We start from the raw sequence: 22,533 nt of genomic DNA, 5'->3' as shown, positions 1-22,533 counted from the left end.
ATTACGTTCGCTCTGTCGCTTCACTGCACTCCACATTCAAATCAAAATCCAAATAATTCAAGAACTAGGGTTTGGAAAACAAATTCGACACAAATAAAGAGGCAAGGTGATGAGTTGTTTTTTTGAAGTCCGTCAGAGATAGTTATTAGTCTAATAAAAAGGAAAAAAAAAAAAAAAAGCAATGTCACAAAGGAGACTAGAAACAACAAAAATTATTGGTGAAGAGGATTAAAAGTCAGGCAACAGAATTTCAAGGCTGACTCAATTTTTGCTTAGTGCAAAAAACTCTCAATGGAAAAAGCTAAATCAACAGTTAGGGATGGACCAAACGAGATCATAGATAAAATCACAGTTGATTGGGAGAACTTCCGTATAATATCAAGGGAAACATTTAATGAACTTAGAAGGAAAAGGAAGCAACTTGAAGTGTGGGCCAAGGACCCTCCAATATGTTATTATTCGTGAAAGATAAAGACAGGCGACCATTTCTTCATAATGATGAAGATTGTTCAAGTACCTTAAAAACGTATCGAGATGAGCAACAGAATTCACGGAAGATTGAGTTCTTCCTGCCATAATTTATTTTAGTTCTCAGTAAAATTTAAGAACACACTTGAACTGGTTTCATTTTTTTGACATTCTCTATGTTTGCCAAGCCGAGTGGAGTGGTAAGTATTATATAGACGTTGTCTAGCCTAGGAGTTCATTACTTTTCATTTTTATTTTTGCATCACTGACACATGGTGACGTCTAACGCTTACACATGGACAATCCGATATCATCCGGTAAGTTTCTTCCTCCGAAATGCTGCGACAAATTCTCAAATATTCTGATTGTGTCAATGACCGCATCATGCCATCTGACCTAAAATTGACATGCAACTCAGCAACCAATTTACACAATTTGATAAATTAAACTGGAAAAGAGAATGTCCTTTTCTGATAAATGACACATAACCAATAGACATAAAATTACGCATAAAATTGATTGCACGTTTCCTCGGTGGTATCTGTAAAAATTGCACACTAAATTAGCACTACATACATGCATTAGTTGAAGGAAACAAAGACCTTCTACAATATCGACCACTCCAAAATAACTTAAGAGCACAAATATCATCAAATCAATGCTCTTCCATCATCTTAAACTGCAATCCTGGTGAATTTCATTCTCTAGAAAGTGATCCTATATTTCGCCACTGTGTAATAACGATGAGTTCTATTTTGCCCAATTGAATCAATTCTCCCTTCAGTAAAGTCCATGATTCTGCCCAACATCAAATGTATTTTTCCACACATAAGATCGCACACCAAAATGAAGGATCAGTTTTAAAAAAAAAAAAAAAAAAAAAACCCTTGTGTTCTAAGTAGATGCGAGGCACATTAAAATAGAGTAAACCCCTTGTTAAGAGAGAATTGCGAAAATTAAAATGTGATTTTCAAGGTATGGTTCTTGCACAACGCCCTGGTCAACTGCTAATTCTAGTATTCGCAAGATTGAACCAATCATCGCTCTCTTGAGTAATATGGACAGAACAATAACACATATTATGAATGGTGAAATCGCTCTAATATCCCAACATTGATCTTTTAAGTTCTAAGTCAATATCAACTCCTCCATTAGCGTATCTTGCTAAGCTTGATGCAATTCATGCCAAGATCAAATCCAGCACAAGCCAGAATCGACAAAGTCAAGCGAAAACAAATGAGTTTGAAATTTGGCGTGCAACCTAGTAACCAAATTACATGATTTAATAGATTAAACGAGAAAAGGAAATGCCCTTTTCTAACCCAATAGACATGACCCTCCGAGACTTGAAACGGGACCAGCTCGATAGCCACTGGTTAGTCGTTGTCCTTCGAGCTATAGTGACCCTTAGATCCCGACTCCCTTTCTATCTTTTCTACACAGAGACAGAGACAGAGACAGAGAGATTGATGCTCAGATCAGAAGATGAAGTACTCTGAATTTTCATTTTAAGCTGATTGTAAAAGAAAAGGCGATGCTTCAGAATGTGGTTGGCAGTCGGTGAGAAGCTCGGGTTCCTAAGGGTTTTTTGTTGTTTCGACTGAAGGTCACATGATAAGCAAGTTGTTTGTCAACTCCTATATAACATCTGATTCATGTGTATAAGTGCGACACAAATTAACTAAAACACATGTATTTCAGACTAACAATTCAATTGTCATCTTTTCTAGTCGTTTTAAAATCTGTCCTTGAGAAATTATAAGTTTAAAGCTCTTTTCGTATGGAGTTAATCAAAAGCAATGTGTGTGTATATACATACATATATACAGACATATATATACGCTTCTTTGTCAAAATTCTAAATCTTATTTTGAAGACTAATAAAAAATAGATAGGAGGGAATTCATACATATATATGTGTGTGTGTGTGTGTGTGTCTGCTTCTTCATCAAAATTCTGAATCTTGTTTTAAAGAATAATAAAAGATAGATAGGAGGGAATACCTTCTAATCAGAGAGATAGCAAAGAATACTATTCTTTGTCTTTATTCGTATTCAAACGTCCACTAGAAATCCCACAAGGAAAATGAAGTCAAGATCGTCTTGCAAGACGAAGGAAAAGAGTTTGTGTATTTGAGAGAATCCTCTTTTAGGGATATGCCAATTTGCCATGCCGAGGAATTACAGAGGGAAGAGAATCCTCGTCGCATGTCTATGAATGTGATTAGCCACGTGGTCAAAACTTTTTGAGTGTAAATGGTACATGACTCAAACCACTTGACATATTAAATACATACATGCATGCATATACATATACAGACACATACACACACACAAGAGGTTATTGGAGGCAGATTTGGGACCCATGCTCGAATATTTTATCTCTTTGTCCTCAAGAGAAATTTTGGACGAAAGGTTAATAAGGCAAATTTGGGATTCAAATAAAAGTTGATGGTTTTTTAATAAGATAAAAATAAGTTTAGAATAGAATTGAGACTAAACCTTAAATTAGAGGTTTTTTAGGATATTTGGCCAACTTTCATGGGGGCGTCCACTTCAGTCCTTCTCTCGCATACGTATAAGTACCGGTCGTCATATTCGAATGCTTCATGTCACATACAATACGTGGACCTAAAGTCCTGTATAAATAATAATCAGTTCCTTCGAGTGCAGCCCATTAGAAAATGCGACGACTCCCATATTTAAATATCCTCCTTTTTCCGCGGAATAAAATATCGCTGAGCTATTTTAATATTTTCGGCATTTCAAAAGTCATTTAATATGCGAAAGGGGAAGGCGTTAAAATAATATATTTTTATGCGACATTTTTCCTTCTAACCATTTATATCTCGATGCTAAATCTAAACGATTTTGATGCAGATTCCGTAATAGGCACGTTACTATTAGTGACTATAATTATTATTATTCCTATGGTTTCAAACTACCCACGCCCCCCCGGGGGGAATGTTGAGATATAATATTGCCCGTTATAGTGTTTAGGTGAGCAAAATAAAATTTTGTTTTTTTTTTTCCTTTTAATAGTTCCACCAATCTCCTTCCATATATGCGGGCGATATCCCCCGCATGGTTCCATTAAGCTATTCCAGCGCTTACATCACAGCAACAGCGGTACTACTCGTTAAATATGATGGAGTCATACTCATCATATTCATGGTTCAGCTATTATTGATTGCATCATACCTAAGAAGGATAAAGACTTTGGCTCCGTTTATTTCGCAAAAAATGAATAATTCTAAAAATATTTTCCTAAAAATGATCAATTGTATCGCTTGAAATAATTAACTAATGAAAAATATTTTCATTATAAATAATAATTTTGTCTAAATATTTTCCACAAACAATGAAAAAAATTTCATTTATTCATTTTTATCAGTAATATAAGCGATCATGTTCAAGAATATATTTTTCAAATTATTTATTTTTTGCAAAATAAATGGAGCTTTATATATTGAGCAATGCACTCTTACTTTTGCTCTTTTAGCCAAAAGGAAATCAAAACATGGTGTGCTGCCACCTTTATTTTTTTCTTCCTACGCGGATAAAGGATAAATCTATTAAAGATAATATCAATTGGAACCAATTATGGTAAATCAGATATATGCACTATTGGAATAGATATAAGGATTACTAAGGGCGATATGGAGAATCCCCTAATTATTTCTGAAAAAAGATAAGAATATGCAAGGGAGAATTACATCATAAATTTTTATTAAAACTCCATTTGTTTCGCGGAAAATGTGGCATTTCTGGAAAAAATTTTTCAAAAAGTCACTTTCCATTAAAATAACAATATTTTTCGGCATTCGGCCAAAATTTAAAAATGAACTTGGAAAATAATTTCCATTGTTTAGTATGGAAAATTCAATTTGATTTTCCTCTGTACACTCCTTTAAATATTTTAACATAATTTTTATTTTAAAAATTGAAATTTTAAATTTTTTTATTTTTTATTTTCTTTCTACTTTTTTCTTCTTATTTTTTTTTTCCATCTTCTTCTTCTTTCGCTAGTCACCGACCACGAAGACGGCCGACAATCAGCCAAAGGCAAGCTTGAGCTTGCTCAAAACCAATGTCGATGAGCCTCAAGCTCACTTGTGGCCTATCACTAGCCATTGCCAAAAGTGAAAGGAAAAAGAGAAAAAGAGAAAAAGAATAAGAAAATAAAAAAATTAAAAATTCAATTTCTAAAAAAGAAAAAGAGGGGCTAGTAGGGTATGAGATAAGAGAGAGTAAGTGAGGAAAATGTTTTCTCCAACCAATTCATTTTCCATAAAACAAATCCCTGAAAATCCAAAAAACATTTCATCAAAGTTGTTTTTCATGACATGAACAAAGCGTAAGGCTTGGTAACCAATATGTTCCCGGAAATAATTTCTCCTCCGAAATGATTTTTTTATTTTTTCCCTAGACGAGTTTTTAAGCATATGAAAGCATTTGGTAACTATCCAAAATTTCTATTTCTAGAATAGAAATCATTTTGAATGTTCAAATTATTTTGTAACTTAAAATTTCTTTTAATTTTTTAATAATTTTTTTTACATTTTTCTCTTTTTTTCTTTTCTTTTCTTTTTTTTTCCTTATGAGGAACAAGAAGAAGAAAGAGAAGGAAAACAAAAAAAAAAAACAAAAAAGAGAAAAAAAAATGATTTGGGCTTGATTCTAGAGTTGTTCATGGAAACAAAGAAATAACTTCTTCTTTTTTACTTTTTATTATGTTCCAAAACTATTCTTGAGAAGAAAAAAATTGCTAAATGGATTTCTGTTCTTTTTCTATTCTGAAAACAAAATAATAGAATCATGTACTGTTTAGCACATTACTAAATAGGCTCTTATTTGCCATAGAGTCCAACTCTTCCTAGTCCTAGAAACTCTTGATTAAAATAATAACCCCTGGGTGATTAATATATTTATAAAAAAAAAAAGAATCCTTGATTCAGTTGTCGTCTCCCATGTTAAAAAAACATATGAGAATCTCTCTTCTTGAGAGATAATGTGGTATCCGAGTACGAGTCAACATGGAGCCTCAGTGGACAATTTTGGCATTGTCCAAACTATAATTTATACTAATAACAATCTTGTCAATAGACTTGTCAAAATTAGTCATAAACCTATATTTTAACCAATATTAAATGGGATGAGTCATTATATGGGTTAGTTATATTTAAGGTATTAATGGGACTCAAATGACAAAACCCTCAAAATATATGGATGTTAAATGGGTTCATTATGACTCAAATCACCTTTGTAACTCTCTCTTCACCGTTTAGGAGAAAATAATAAAGTCCAAAGAAGTCTACGTGGGCTCAAAAGATGAGCTTGACTTTACCCATATTAAAAATATCAAGAAGGCTTCTTCTTTTTTCCTTATTATCTTTTATTTTTATTAAAAATTAGTTATTGGGTGTATGCCTCTCATTGGTTGCATTTAGTGTTGTTATTTTCATATAATATTCTAATCTTAGTTCTATTTGTCATTGCAATCCATGGTCAGCATAAATCATCTTTGCCAATATATTGCATTCCATTTAATTAAAATTAAAATTCCTCCACATTATTTGTTGCTGAATTTTATAAATTCACTACTAAGTACCTCTCTTTATTTTCCATTGCGATCAATAAAAAATGGAAATCTATGGGGACGAGCCTCAACTCCAATGACATTCTACGGACCTTTAATTGCTTGCAGTTGATAAATATAACAGCCATGTTGGACTGTTGAGGGGCCTCCAACTAACCCTCGCCCTTTTGCTCGAGTCGCCCATGTCCCATGAATTCTAATCTTGTGTCGGCAAAAGACATCAAAATCTGCTTTGGCCTGAGCTTGTGAGAACTCCGAATTCTATGTTGATATGAATATTTGAAGTATTAATCACCCCAAAGTGACAAACAGATAAAACAACAAAATATAACCACAGTTATCATTTTGGCTTGTGATTCCTTCTTGTGGTCTAGGCAAATCTTATTCCTTTCCCGTTCGTTTAGTTGATCTGTCTGTCGTAGACAATCTGAAGAGGGCAAGAACATGCTGCTTTTGAAATTCTCTGAATCTTAATTCGACGACCTTATAACTACTGATGGGCGAAGTTATAGGACGGACGTGCCCACGTGTCTTCATGATCCAAGCCATGCAAACATGCTGTTTCATGGACCATATCGAAGATTTTGAGTTGCTTAATTGGGTCTGCACACACCTAAGTAACGGCACGCATTTGGTCGGCAGTGAAATCAAGGGAAAAAAGAACGAACTGTTCAAGATGAGTCTACTCCTATGTGCCTACCACTATCGATCACTATAAATCACTCACGATTTGTTGTGTCTATTTCATGTTGATACTGCTTCCGATTGAAAAGAAGAAAGAGAGACTAGAAGCACGGTAGTTTAAAAACATAAAAACTTTGAAGCAGCATAAAAGTACATCAGATCGCTCAGCAAGCTAAATAGCAGAAAACATCAGATAGTTAAAGTGAACTATCCTCCGGAGAAGCAAGCTCGTCATATACTGCACTCATGCTATAACCTCACATGAGATTTGTGGTTTCGATCTGGTCTTCCATCCGAGCTTCCCAGGAACGTCACATGAAAAGATAAGAATAATTTCTGAACACGCCCATCCCGTCCATCCGAGCTTCCCATGAACGCCGCATGGAACGATAAGAAGAAATTCTGAACACGTCCAGCCGAGCAGCCCAGGAAAGCCGCATGGAAAGGTAGGAAGAGAATCAGACATAAGCAGAAGGTGGCTCCCTTTGCTGCGGGCATCGTTGGTAGCTTGGGAAAATCAAAGAAAGTGGCGGTTTATTGAGTAGAGGACTGGCCAGTAACGAGGAAGTGATTTGTATCAGGTGTGTTAATCATGAGTAGTCCTAATTTATAGGAGAATCGGACCATTTCTTTATTATTTAGATGAGCACATAAACCAACGGAGCATTTAATCGTGGCCATCATCAGAAAGTTATTAACTTACTAGGATTAATTTCCTTTTGAATAAATATAAAGTTCAATTGTTGGCCAGCCGCCAGCCACCAGCCTATGATGGCTTTTGTCCGTTTAGGTGGCAATCATCTACGATAATTTTCACCACCCAAAGATATTCATCTACAGGCTTATTGGGCTTAACAAGACTAAACACCCTGTCCTCCCCTCTCATCACCATCTTTCTCCCTTTGCTCGTTCCGTTAGGTCGCGGCACGGGATCGGCACCAAGCCACCTGCCACCACTGCCGCGACATGCAAGGCCGCCACAAATGAAACCCTACCCCCTCTCTCTCTCTCTCTCTCTCTCTCTCTCTCTCTCTCTCTCTCTCATGCACTTGGCACGAACAACTCATGGATGCTGTTGGCATTGTCATTAATGAGCAGATCAGAGGGAGAGAGACGCACACAAACATATGACATACACACGTCATAGATATCGTTTGAAATATCCCGCGTGGATTGACTATAGAATTTATATGCATTTTATATACATATGATGTCCCTCCGTTAGGGTGATCGATTATTTGTCCGATCAGTCCTAATCCGAAATCAAGAATCGAACCAAAGGGACCAGTTTCCATTTTCTGAAATCAGAGACTGAACTGCACTGACCAACATGATCCGGTCCAATGGAACTAGATGAGTTCAAATAAGAGAATGCCTTGAACTTTATGAGAGATGAAGGTGACTTAAAGAAAGTGAAAGATCGAAAGAGTAGAGAAGACATGCGTGAAAGATTTAAAAAAAAAAAAAAAAAAAATCTGTCCGAGCGTTCCGATTTCCCCCTTTGGCACTCTAGGAAATCGGACCCAACCATCTAGTTCAGTCTAATCCGGACGTTTCCTGATTTAGTCAATCCATCTTACTCACGCATACCCTTCACCTATCCGCTTAAGCTTGTTAGGTTGGATTGTCAAATATGGTATCAAAATCGGTTCTATTCTAGTTTATTTCATGCACGTGTCCACCCCATTCGTCAAATTGTCACATCCACCCAAGCGTTTCAAAGATATTTTCTTCAAACTCCAATTGACTTCTTTTACGCTAAGGGAATATTAGAAATATATACGTATATATAGGAGATTTCGTACATATTCCTTAATTCCGCATATCTCTTATTATTATGCATTATCTTCTTTTGATCGTGGATATTTTAAATTGACCCTATTTGATTGTCATTGATATTGTAATTTTTTGTCACTTTACTAATAAGCCTATAAATATATTAATGTATTTTTTTTCTATTTCACAATTTTCTTTTTCACTTGGTACCGATCCGATATGATGACAGCTCAACAATAGTTTATGGGTTCAGTTGAGAATGGTTTCTAATTTGTGATAGAGAGAGAGCTATCCTTGTACGAGCTACCTAACTCCAATTAATCTAACTTCAAGTGCTAAACTGTAAATTGACGTACAAATATTTGTTTTACGTGATTAATTGGATTTTGTAACAATCAATTATACAATTCCGCACTCTCCTTACCGAATATATATATATACAATTCCGCACTTAGAGATAGATTACAGGAGTTAGGTATCTCCTACTAGGGTAGGATCACCTATGAGATTCTTTTTAACTGTAGAAGCCCTTCTCTCTCTCTCTCTCTCTCTCTCTCTCTCTCTCTCTCTCTCTCTCTCGATAAAATACTAGGTACACGCATACACGACCAAGTTTTAAAAGAAAGGAATATAAGAAGCAAAGAAAAATCACATACGGCAGATCTCTCAAGGATTTGCTGTTTTCCATGCCAATCTCTTTCGTTCATCCCTAATGAGACGGAAAGGTTTCATTGACCACATGAGAATGTCCACGGGGTCCCTGTCCACAATATAATACATCCTTAACCTTATTTACCTTTTTTATGCAACTGGCATCCTTTGGAGACTCATAAAGAAATTGAGAAAAGCAACGGAGAATTGAACAAGAGTGCTTTGGCTGGCGATCACCAATTCTCGATGTTGGAGAATCTCAAAAAGATATTCCGGTGGACTATGATAATTCAACTCTTCACCACGTCAACTCCAGTAGGGACCATGACCTCTTTCCTATCGTGTGAAAAAAATGGTAGAAAGAGTTTTTATATTCTACTTTTTATGCAACTCGACTCTGCTTACTTTAAACATGGATAATTAAGTTTCTTAAAGTTAATTAACCATTGAGACCAATAGTGTTAAAAGTGACTTGGATAGAAAAAAGATTGCAAACCTACATACCATATGGAAATCATAGCAAGCACCACAAGCCCAACGGATTGATATTATCCACTGTTTAATTAGCAGTCATTTGCAATTTTCAACTTGCTATCCTTGCTTTTTATCATGCACTTTAGTTTTTGGTAAAAAGTATCATGTTATCATGTAATGTAGTAATTCTCTATCCAACTTTGCGCTCACTAATTAAATAATGTTAGGACGCAAACCCAGTCGTCAAAAAAATGACTACGGAATCACATGATAGAGAATCAAGTTAGTGGGTCACAACAGAAGTTCATTCACTCCCAACCTTAATAGTCCATAATCTTTTAATTGAATGGAGACGTGTGAATAAAAAGACACCACAACTTATCACTCGGGGAATTGTTTTAACGGTATTTCGACTATAAAATCCAATTTTGACCTATTTATTTCTCTCAAGTAAAATATGCTTATCGTTTTGTTTCGGTGTATATATTCCTTGATTCCATAGTTAGTCCTTATTGTTAAGTTTTGTTGCTTTTAAACACACACATGTATGTGTGCATTTTATTTTTTGTAGAATAACTATTTCCCTCTGCACTCAACTAAAAAGTTTGAGATTTTCACTTCTTTTCCACTCTAGGGAGTATATATAACCGTGCCTCGTGGTCCTAAGTTTGCGCATTGACGGTGGGATTGAAGGAGCCCGTAGTGGGTGTCCGCCATGCGAAACCCTAGCGACAGAGTTTTGGTGCTCCTTGTCGCATTCACCCAACCAAGGAGAACAGCAGAAAAAAAATAATCCACATGATCGAAAGATACATGACTTTTGCGATTGGTTCCACAAGGTACAAGTTAGAATCCACCTCCATTCCCTTTATGTCGGTCGATTGGAACTATCATAATGTTGATTGAGAAAGGGAGGGCGCCCAGTTTAGGAAGGTTTATAATATGATTAAAGGGGGGAGCATCCAGGGGAATATCCATGAACTACCTGGCCAGTTATGTAGGCCAAAGGTGGTAGTCAATGGTGTTTGCATCAATGAGGGCTGTCCTCGATAGTCTCCCAATGAAGCGCCCAGTAGAACTGCATTCCTTATTTTTACGTCAATGCCCACAAGCCTCACTCCCCCTCGTTGAAAGTGAATATTTTTATTCCTCTCTACCAAGGATTACCAACGATTTTACACTAAAGATATGCTTAACATTGGCAACACCTCTCTTCAAATCATCCCCACATCAGGTGTTCCTAAAGGATCAATGAATGTGTGATTGGAACTATCATGATGTTGATTGAGAAAGAGAAGGTACCCGGCTTAGGTAGGTTTATAATATGATTAAAGGGAGAGCCTCCAAAAGTTAGCTCAGATGTATTGCTTGAAAGTACGATGTCAATTTATGAATATTATTAGCCACAACTTTTAATGTTGCTCTTGGCGGTGGCACAATTGATGGTTTGATCTTCATTAAAATATGTCGCTATAAGAGTGAAAATGTGAAGGGTTTTGGATTCTTTCTTCTTTTCTTGTGGCACAGGGTTAAACCCAGCATAAACTAATCAAGAAAATACTAGGGGCAACTAGGGTAGCCACCTTAGCAATACACAGTCCATTTCACGAGCCACATGTGTCGCTCGTGGGCCCACTTTTAAGAAAAGCTACAAGTGCCTTACTTTTCTTCTGGTTTATCTCTCTTCTTCACGACTCTTCCTTCTTCACCATTTCTTTCTTCCTTTTCTTTTTGCCTTCTGTAGCCATGGACGATGCTCGACTGCAATGGCCGGCCATGGACAATCTGCTCACGAGCATGCCGACTTTCATACATGGCCATTGTCGGCATCGTTCGGGCATGCTATCGATCGCTGGGTATCCAGCTTTCCCATTTAGCCATGCACGACGCTCATAACTAGCCATGGATGACTAGCTCACAAGTGACATCGATGCTCATCACAAGTTGTCCACCGCCCTCGAAACCTCGCCAAATCCAACGACTCTCACCTCCCAAAACCTTGCCAAACTCAGTGAAGGCCACCCTCACCCTAGTGATGAGAGTCCAGCCCTCACTTGTGGCCAATTGCGATCATAGGCCAAAGGAAGAAACCAAAAAAAAAAAAAAAAAAAAACAAAGACAAAGAAAGAAACGTTGAAGAAGAGAGAGGGGACTCACAGCCTTTCATAAAAGTGGGCCCACAAGCAACATTTGTGGCTCACAAAATGAACCAGTGTATAGTAGGGTTGTGCATGGTCCGGATGGGCAGTTCTTGACCTAGAACTGGGAACCACTTGCTAGTTGCATAGATCCACCCGGAAACCGGACCATCAATCCAATCCGATCCAGTTCTCAAGTGGATCCATAGAACCGGTCAAACCTCCACGCCTTCCCCTTTTCGCCCTCCTCACATCTACTTTTTCTGGCTCTCCCGACCATGGTAACTTTATTCTCCTCAAGTACTAGCGCCATGGTGACGGCGGTTGCAACCCTCACGCCACTTCTGTCCCAACCGCCGCCACCATCTTCACCACCGCATCCACTGTCTCCCACTCCTCCCTCAATACCGACAATGAGGAGGTAACAGGGATGATGAGTCATTCTTAGACCTAGAGTTCACCTCTATCCCCAAAAAAGAGGACGATGGGAGGAGGAAGAGGGGAGGTAAAAACAAGACGAGTCCAATAACGAAGAGGACAATAGTGATAGTGAATGCGGAGGTGGCGACAAGGATGGCGACGACATGGAGAGAGAGTTCAAGTTCGAGGTGGGGAAAGAGAATCATCTCACTATTTCGCCGAGTTCGGACTAGGACTCGAATGGAGATGAGTAAATCCGGAGGTGAATTGGAGAGGAAAAGGGAGCTTGGGGAGATTTTGAACTAAGAGAGACAAGATGGAGTAAAAGAGTAGTGAATTGAGACAAGATGGTGATTGGAGCCCTAAATTTTAGATTTACTAATTTCGAATTTTTTTAAATATTAAAATTTAATATATTATTATAATATAACTAGTCCGGTCCAGGTGGGTGGGTGGGCGAATCCGCCCATTGAACCAAGAATTGGACTGGTACCCACCAGTTCCCATAAATTGGAACTAGGAACCAGACCGGTTCCCTTAAGAACCACCGATTCCAGGCGGTCCGGACGGGTCCCAATTCTTTTGCACACCCCTAGTGTATAGCCACCTCTACTACACTCAATATTTTCTTTAGATTAATCAATGACATCACTAAGGAAGTGACGTTATCAAACCATGTTAGCAGCCGCCTATGGATGAACCACTTGTTTAGGAGAGAGCTCTACTCACGATGGGAAGTGGCCACCTGTGATGGTACAGGAATTGCAGCATTTGGTTTTATTAAAAACACCACAAAAAATATGTCTTATCAAAACTATTGATGGTGTTACCCACCCAAGCGTTCATTTGTTTTGCAAAAAATGATTTTTTGAAAAATATTTTCATTTTTTGACATTTGATTATTTAGGATACATGTATGATAACGTTTCTTTTCCCATGAATAATTTTTGTTCAAAAATAATTATTTTTTATTTATATTCCCTGGACAAATTTTTCAGCAAAAAAAACGTATTTAGTAACTTCACAAAAATTTTATTATTGGGATAAAAATGTGTTTTGTATGACCCTTAAATTTTTTATAACTTGGAATTTATTTTAATTTTTTTATTAATTTTATTACATTTTTCTCTTTTTTACTTTCTTTTTTCCTTTTTTTTTTTCTTCTTCCTCTACCGGCGAGGTTGAGCTTCATGGTGGTTAGGGAAGCTCGACCTCACACAGCCAAGGCGAGGCTCCAAAGGACCAACTAGAGGAACAAGAGAGGAGGAAGAGAAAAGGAAAGATAGAAAAGAGGGGAAAAAATTGTTTGAGCTTGATTTTTGAGTTGTTATGGGGATAAAAGAATAATTTTTTTCTACTTCTTGATTATGTTCTAAATCTATTGTCGGAAAAAAATACACCAACATCTATTTCGAGGAATAAAAAAAAAAAAGCATAGATATAGAAGTGTTGCCAAATGCGCCCTTAGAAAAATAAGTCAACGGAAATTGATTTCCTAATCAATGAACAAGATTATCCTACCAAAACTTAAATATGGGATAATGATTTCCCCTTTGAAAGATTTAAAAATTTTCCAAAATATTTTCCTAGTCTTTGGGTCCTTGATTAATGAAACTTTTTGTCTTACAAATTTTTAAAACAATTAATATTTTAAATTTTTACTTTTTTTAAATCGATTTTTTTTTATTGTTTCTTTTCTTTTCTTTTCTTTCTTTTTATTTTCTTTTCTTTTTTTCTTATCTTCTCTTTTATTTCTTTTCCTTCTCCTTCTTCTTCCGCCGACCATGTGCCTTAGTGACGGTTGGCGGCTTGGTGAGCTTGAGGCTGCCAATCCAAGCGAACCCAAGCTGCTTTGTTGATCAAGGCCACCCGGCTCGAGGCTCACCAAATTGGAAATCCAAGCAAGCCTGTGGCTTGGCCAAGGCCGAAGCTCCAACTCGCTTGTGGCCATCACTAATCAATTGCAATAGAGGAAGTCAAAAAAGAAAAGCAAAGAAATAAAAAGAACAAATAAAATTTAAAAATAATTAAAAATTCAATTTTTAAAATAAAAATAAAATAAAAAGAGAAAAAAAGTAAATAATTGAAAATTCATATTTAAAAAAATAAAAATTATTTAAAATTCAAAAAAATTGCTTGAAATAAAGTCATGTGATTGAAATCATTTTCCAATAAGGTCTAAACATCCAAAAATATTTTCAGTCATATATCAACAAATAAAAAACCAACCATATTCCTAAAATGGGCTTTTCAATAAAGTATTTTTCTTTATCATTGAGTTTTTCATGAAATAAATGGGCCTTAAGAGAATATATTAAAGCAAAGCCCCCAAGGCTTCTCTCTAGAGCGTTGGAGGGGCTATCCTCACCTCTGCAATTAATTTTCTGTCTCCATTCTCAACCCATCCATAATTCGGGGGTCAAATAAATTTAAATCCCGGCTCAAAACTTTGAGTTTTCATCTACGAACAATTCAAGCTTGATACCACCGGCCGTGGTGGCTCTGCTAGATAAGGCCCTGCTGATCCTCAGCCTATAGGTGAAGGGTTCAAAACCCAAGGGAGGCGCTAGGTGTATTAAGTGTGACTCGGGGGTGGTGGGTCCTCCTGCTAAGTGTCACCTGGGGGTTTACGGCGCGTCATCGCATTTGCAAGCTGGTTCCTCTAGCACAAAAAAAAAAAAAAAAAAAAACAAAACAAAAAAAAAAAACAATTCAAGCTTGATACCACCCGTGGTGGCAACGTAGTTGGTTGAGCACTTGTTCCTTTCGCGAGAGGTCCAATGTTCGACTCCCTGCGTCATCTGCCTTGTTGGAAATGAACTCACGACTTACCCAGTAGGCAAGAGTGGTGGTAACTCTACCTGCTCCAGGGTTTACCTCGCCGGGCTGCCAGCTTACGGGGGTTCGCTGGGTTACCAAAAAAAAAAACAACTCAAGCTTGATCTATCCAACAATCAAACCAAAGTAGAGGATCTATAATCTACATTGAAGGGCAAAACCCTAAATTGAGAACTACTCAATTAGCATAACATGAAAAGATTTAAGAGAAAATTCAAAGGTGTAGGACTAGATTAGCCAAAATACAATAGATTTAGGATTTTTTAGATAATTTTTGCCTAAATTCATGCACCCCCAACTTTAATAATCCGTAAACATTTAACTGAATGGAGATATGTGAATAAAAAGACACCGAAGCTTATTGCTTGGGGAACTCTTCATTGAAAAAAATAAATTACGTATTGGAGGAAAAATACGCAATATTGTTTATTGTAATTATAAAATTAATAATTCTAAAAAAGCAATAACAAAAAACAAATAACAACTAAATCTAGTGACAATTTTGGTGATTGATTGGATATACAACGGTCCCTTCTCCTTGTCACCTTCACCCAACCAAAGAGAAAAGCAGGAAAAACAATCCAGATACATAATATTTGATTGTCCACGAAGTGCCAGTTAGAACCCACCTCGATTCCCTTACGTAGGTCGTTACATCATTCGACTGGGATGTTATGATGTCTAGGGTTTTGGATTTCTGCTTCTTTTTTGTAGCAAATTCGGGTTAGATCACTTAGACATAGTTAAACCTGGATTAGACAAACCAACTTAAATACTGAGAAAGCGACGTTAGTGGATCAAAGGCTTAGTGGCATCACTTTCATCTTACAAAGGTAAGTGTCCTAACAAAAATTAATAATAATTTCTCTCCTCAAGAAATTAGCTAGGAAACGACGCGAGTCTCAGTCAGCATAGAGCCTCACTGGATAATCTTGATTCGCCCCATACAATGCAACGCCACTTTCCTTTCCACCATCCTCCCAAGTCATCCAAAGGCCGCTTTCTATGGCCTTTGGAAGAGATGATAAAACCGGGGCCATGACCGGATCACTCTGTCTTCATTCTATAGCCATATGGAAATTTTAAGTCACCTTTTCTTTTTTTTGGTAAATAATTTAAAGTTACTTAGGCGACGAGAGTTGGCAAAAGGTAATTAGTTGGAGAGATTGAGGTAGTTAAAGTCCACCACCTAACAATATCATGATGTGACAGGTACTGTTGACCGTTTCAGATCTTGAAATGCTTTTATTATAAATAATAAATAAATAAAATGAAAGAAAATAGGTTTTCAACTTTGCCGCTGGCATACGATTCCAGCCAAGTTGTGTTGGATTATCTTAATTGGGCTTTGATGGGTTAGTGGTCTAGTCCGATCAGTTCACCTGAAGATCTTATAAAATATGCTGGGAAATTCGTTGAATAAATTTTAAATTTATTATATAACGGTAAATTCAGTTATAAATTTTTCGATTGAATCGAAATAGTCATTTTGATCAATTTTGACAAGAAATCACTGACATAGACAATCACCGTTTTACATTACATAACCGACATTGACGTAATTGAGTTTTCTAATTTTTAAAAAAAAATTTACTTTTTCATGTTTATTCTTTTCTTTGTTACTTTTTTTCCTTATTTCTCTCTATACATCGTTGGGCTTTGGCAATGGCCAGTGGAGGTCACCAACGCTAGCAAGGACCAGGACACCCTTTTCAACGCCTAACAATAGGTGGAGGGAAATAAGGGGGAAAAAAGAGATAAAGGAAAAAAAAAAGACTAAAGAAAAAGAGGAAAAAAAGATAAAATTAGAAAATTTTAAAAATATATATGAAAAAATCATCTACATCAAGAACAAATCGTGCCAAGGTGAATGATTAGCACTAACTAGATTGTTACGTTAGCAATTTCCGATCAAAATTAGTTGGAAAAATTATTTTGACAATTTGTTAAAAGATTTATGACTATATTGACAAATCGTCAAATGGTTTAAAACTAAAGTTGGCATAATTAAAAATTTTAAAATTAAACTAACTGCTTATAATAGGTTTAGAATTCTTTGAATGATTATCCCAAAATATGTATAAACAATGGAAAGAGTATGCGCTCGAGTTCTCAAATTACTTGTCCGAGACTAGCTGATCTAAAGAGTTCAAACGACTAAATTCAAATCTATCAGTTCGGACAAGAAATTTTCAGATACCCAATTACACAAAGCAAATCCCGACATGACAAGATCATATGTGCATAACTAGCCTTTTTTCAAAAACCCTACTGTGAGTAAAATAAAATGCGTCTTATTGTAACTAATTAATAAAAAAACTAGCGAAAGTGCTTTCTAGTGGTTTTCTAGTTTCCATTACAATTTAAGGTGAAAGATGAAAATTTGTCGAAAACTGAAAGAAGATCCTTACTGATTAAAATGCTCTAAGGTGGACATTTTAAAAAGGCGAAGAGCCCAAAAAGCCAATTGACGGATGGACCTTATTGCTCCGAGAATGAGTTTTTTCGAGCAAGCGTTATTGTACTTAAAGTTATAAAATTTATCATAAAAGTACAATTAAAATTTAAAACTTATAAAAAATGCAATCATATCATAAATTTATCAAATTAGTGCAATCAAATCATTATGTTAACTCACCACTGTGTGGCGGCCATTTGGATAAGGCGCAACGATCCTCGGCCTAGAGGTGAAGGGTTCAAAACCCAGGAGAGGCGCTAGGTGTATTAAGTGTGACTCAGGAGTGGTGGGTCCTCTTGCTTAAGTGTCACATTGGGTTTACGGCGCGGGCATGTCAGTGCCAGCCGGATTCCTCCAACACCAAAAAAAAAAAAAAAAAAAAAAAAAATCATTATGTTAACTCCATCCAACTTGATTGATAGAAAAGACTAACGTGACTTTTTTTTTATTTATTTTCTCTATCATACGTGGCAGCAACATAGCTAAAACGACATCATTTTAATTCAAATTAGATTTTTAACACTAATTTTATTTAAATTAAAATGAAAATGAAATAAATAAATAAAAGGAAAAGGGGTGGAGCACCATCACCGATAAGGGCCCACAAGGGTAAAGGGTGGTTGGTGGGGGTTTTCAGGCCTTGGCCAATGGCCGATGACCCTTGTCCGATTTGAGTTCCGTGACCCTTGATGGCCAGAATTAAGGAAGAAGAAAGAAAATAACAATTTAAAAAAAGAATAAAAGAATAAAATTTATTTAAAATTTAAAAATATCATTAAAAATCGTCAACATATCACTAGATTATTCATTTAAGGTAAGTGAATTACCCAATCACATTTTATACATTTTACAAGTGATCGAAAGGTCATTTCCTTGGAACTCATCTCTAGTCGTGTGATCTTTCGCGAACAGTTGTTCAAAAGAATCAAAACCCTTTTGATCATCTTGATATAGAGGGTTCACCCTGGGATCCAGGACTCAAACAATCTTAGTTTAAGCCCTCTCGGCTCTAGTTACTTTGAAGACCTCCGCATGAGAGGCTTGAAGTGTAGAGGGAGCACTCACAGAGCAATTGGTTACCAATCGTCCTGTTCTGGAGTGACCGGTTTTGATACACCATCAAACGTTTGGGAGAGACCGACAGGCTAATAAACTTTTCCTATGTGGAAGTATATACAATTGTAGCCTCCCTTAGAAAGTCTCTAACTCCTTTTTGACCATGTTGCATCCAATTACACAGCTTGCGGCAGCCACATCAACAGGGAGGAAGTTGGGAATCATTCACTCCGTCAAAAGAAATTGCTCGCGATTATCAAGTAATCGATCGCTCACATGAAACTTGCTTCGCGTATGATAAAATGGCTTAAATCATCAATTCAATGTGTTAACATGAAACTTGTCAGTGGGGTTCGGATGGCAGATCGTCGAATAGAGATTGGTCGCATTAGGGTACGACGCATTGGCTGAGAACGTATCTTAGCACGCCCGTGGACTGAGAAATACTAGCAGAACCCGATGCAAAAATAGCTCGTTCGGCCTTTTTTCCCACAGCTACAGGTTCTACTTTTGTGAAAAGAGATCCTCTTGGACATGGAGCGACAAGGACTACAACATAAATGTGTGTCAAACAATGAAAAGACGTGACACAAAAACAAAGTCTTCCCAAGCAAAACCGATACATTAAAACACCTGTTCCCGAGCAAAAATGAAGGCAATATCCTAATTTAGGACTTCAACATATAAAGGGAAGGCGAGCAGACTTCTTAGAATCTAAGAACTTAGCCGGTGATATTCTGGGACTTGTTAAGGATAACACCTTCGTATTTAACCTGGAACCACTTCATGGCGTCCTCCTTGGTGACCCTGTGCTGGATCCCAACACGGGACTTGCACCTCCGACGACGGCCAACTCTATAACCAGGTCGTTCCAGCACAACATAGAAGTCCATACCATAAATACCAGTCGAAGGGTCATACCTAGGAAAGAAGGAAACACGGATGTTCAGCAAGCAAGGCATGAAATAGATTATCATGTAAAGTTGAAGACAGAAAGTAACTGATGGACCGGTAATCCTGATGTAAAAGCAGCTACTGATGCTTTCCTTGGCATTTTATTTGAAGAAATTAGAGAGATAAATTAATGCTCAACCAAGTGAAACATGCAGAGAGTGCTCATCAGATGGTATGAACTGACTGGCTGCCAGCAAACTCAAATTTGACTGTTAAGTTAAGGCTAGTACAAGTACAACTCAGAAGATAGAAGCCTCATGCAAACTCTAATTTACTTTCTCATGTAATGTTGTGTTAAACTCCTTGAGTAAGTGCATACTGAGATGGTAATAATCACACACTATGAAGCACTTCCGAGAATGATGAAGATGAAACTTTCCACGAATTCCTAATCGAAATTAGGTGGGTTGGATTGACTTACTTGATACCAAGATCAATGTGCTCCTGGATACCAAAACCGAAGCAACCGGTGTCACTGAAGTTCCTTCGCAGCAGCTCATATTCCTTAACCTTCAAACCACTCTCCAGAAGCTGCATTGCTTTTTCACCCCTGACAGTCACATAACATGCGATCTTCTCATTGCGCCTGATTCCAAAAGAACGAACGGTGTACCTAGCTATAGTATAAACATCAGATAACAGAAGATGTACATCAGATGACAGATGAATACTCCACATAATCAACAAAACAATAGATAAGGTCCCAACAAAGGACAAGTAGCATACTGCATCTAATGCGTACTAATTTCATATATGGCATGCATGCATTAACATGTGCATACAAGGAAACTACAGAGCATCGAAAATTTAGTTAATAATGTGCATTCACTCTCAAAAAACACAGTTGTCAGACAGCCGCCTTTGAATCTCAAGTAAGAGAGATGACACAATAACATGTGTAACGAAGCAATCTGAAGGAGTTAGGACCGCCAACGCAGTTCAAGTGGTCACCATTTCAGCACACGCATGCGCATCAGCTTTTTTTTAAGCTCTCAGGCAGTATCAAAGACTTTCTGAATAAATTAACATCTATTGTCAAGCCGCATGTTTATAATTATACCACATAGATATGCACCATCTATCAGGGACATCCACTGCATTACCACTGCTTGGGAAGCAATTCCAAATTCTCTATTTCAGAACCTAACTAGCCATTAACTCATCTCAAAGTCAGAGCAAAATCTCAACCTTATCTCTCTTTCCAGCAAGTTTCAAAACCAAGAAGAAACCAGGGGACACCATTCAGACAAAAGGACTCTTAACAAATGTTCTCCTCGCCCAACTTTGAGCGAGTCAGAGTAAAAAGAACCCGACTTTCCCTAATGAAGCAAGAGCATTTCAGTAGTTAGAAAAGCTGTTCTTACATGCGTTCCAAAGTCAGTATTCACCTCAAAATCCATTAACTGTTAACGGAGGACAGGACAAGGAAAATAAAAATCTAATGGACTCGGACTTCCTTAGTTCCTACAATCGAGATCAGAGACACGAAAACAACTGACGGAGAACCGAATCCAAAGCGAACCGCGATAAAGGACCAACCTTTGGAGAAGACAGGGCTCTGGCCGCTGAGCTGCTCCAACACCTGAGCCCCCATCAAGCGGCGAAAACCCGAATCAGCACCGGACAGATTATTCATGATAAAAATCCAACCAAACCGCAATAGACGGATACAGAAGTTCGCTCGGGTGCGCGCGCGAATGGAAACAGTTTTACCTTGGCGGCTCTGGTGAGGCGATCTCCGCTCTCGCCGACGGAGATGTTGAGGACGAGCTTCTGGACCTTGATTTCCCTCATGGGGTTCGACAGCTTCTTCTCCGCAGCCTGCTCCGATTCGGGCATTTTCGAGGAACGCAAAGGAAAGGCAGGAACTTGTTGAGTATCAGCCGGACATCCAGAAACGAACGCGATAAACGCGAGGATTGAGATGGAGAGGGGCTCACCATTGGAACGTCACACCGCGGCGGCGGCGGCGGCGGCGGCAGCAGAAGCGAGGGGCGGCGGCGGCGGCGGCGGCAGTGGGGAGGTGAGAGCGCTCGAGAGAAGGCCAACAACCCTAGAGCACGGCTCTTGCGGGGTTTTAAAGGAGGGGCTCTTGTGGGCTTCGACGCCGCTAAGCGGGCTGCGATGACCCATTTAGAGAGGCCCATCTCTTTGGCCCAAGAAAACTGGGTGATGATTTTCTTTGGATTAGCCCCCCTCGTATCCAACAAGGTGGGAGAGAGAGAGAATCCCTCGTATCCAATAAAGAGAAGAGAGAGAGAAAGAGAGAGCAATTCGGTGAACTTTCCTGGGATCAAATCTCTTTTTTTTTAATACCACCGCCTGCGGTGGTCTAACTGGATAAGAGCTTCCATGACGTCTACTCAAGATGGAGGAGTTCGAATCCCACACAAAGAAATGAATGGCAACGCATAATAATAATATTTTAATAATTTCGGGATCTTAAGTGCGACGGGGTAGTGGGTCCTTCGCTAACGTCGTCTCACTATCTTGGGTTTCCGCCGGGGTGGTCCTACAAGCCGAGGCAACGCTCAGGGCGAGGGCGGTTCCTTAGGTATAAAAAAAGAAAAAAAAAGTCTCATTTTTAACTCAAAAGTATTATACACAACTCTATAAAATGGACAAGACAATCGATGGGAGGTTTTCATTTCCTACGAGCGGTAAGCATCGTAACATATCACAATTACAAATAGACCCATCAAAATGGATCATATTTAAAATCCATATTTGATGGGTTAGGTTGTTATATGAATTGATTTTATTAAGTAAATGGATTTAAAATAGTAAAATTCAAAATAATATAAGTGTTAAATGGATTAAAAACTTATTTAGATTCAATTCGCCTCTATAACTCTTCCCACACTCACTCACTTTGTGCTCTCAACTCAGTTTAGGTACAAGTTTTTGTAGATTTGATTAAATATATAATCATTTTAGTAATATAGGTACTGAGTCATTAAATTGATATTGTATGGAAATTAGTCAAAATAGGTTACATTTGTCAATTTGAGATAGATC

General features: G+C 37.6%; 1 protein-coding gene across 1 annotated transcript; it reads right to left on the bottom strand.

The window, feature by feature from the left end:
• Positions 1–19,021: 19,021 nt before the first annotated feature.
• On the bottom strand, positions 19,022–21,537 carry LOC104441394 (60S ribosomal protein L11-1-like). Its single transcript, XM_010054533.3, has 5 exons — positions 21,456–21,537; positions 21,229–21,336; positions 21,055–21,097; positions 19,937–20,132; positions 19,022–19,482 (listed from the first exon to the last, which is right to left on the bottom strand). Exons 1-5 carry the CDS (start codon positions 21,456–21,458, stop codon positions 19,284–19,286), a joined length of 549 nt encoding a protein of 182 aa, XP_010052835.1. The 5' UTR covers positions 21,459–21,537; the 3' UTR covers positions 19,022–19,283.
• Between the last annotated feature and the right edge of the window lie 996 nt (positions 21,538–22,533).

Source organism: Eucalyptus grandis, chromosome 1 (assembly GCF_016545825.1).
Source record: "Eucalyptus grandis isolate ANBG69807.140 chromosome 1, ASM1654582v1, whole genome shotgun sequence".
Lineage (NCBI taxonomy): Eukaryota > Viridiplantae > Streptophyta > Magnoliopsida > Myrtales > Myrtaceae > Eucalyptus > Eucalyptus grandis.
This window is presented reverse-complemented; position numbering and strand designations above follow the sequence as displayed.

Bases quoted from the DNA above. Each gene is read 5' to 3' on its own strand.
- LOC104441394 (XM_010054533.3), bottom strand. The intron at 21,098-21,228 runs GTAAAACTGTTT...ATGGGGGCTCAG, and splicing joins GCCTCACCAGAGCCGCCAAG to GTGTTGGAGCAGCTCAGCGG. The intron at 19,483-19,936 runs GTAAGTCAATCC...CTTCTTTCCTAG, and splicing joins CACATTGATCTTGGTATCAA to GTATGACCCTTCGACTGGTA.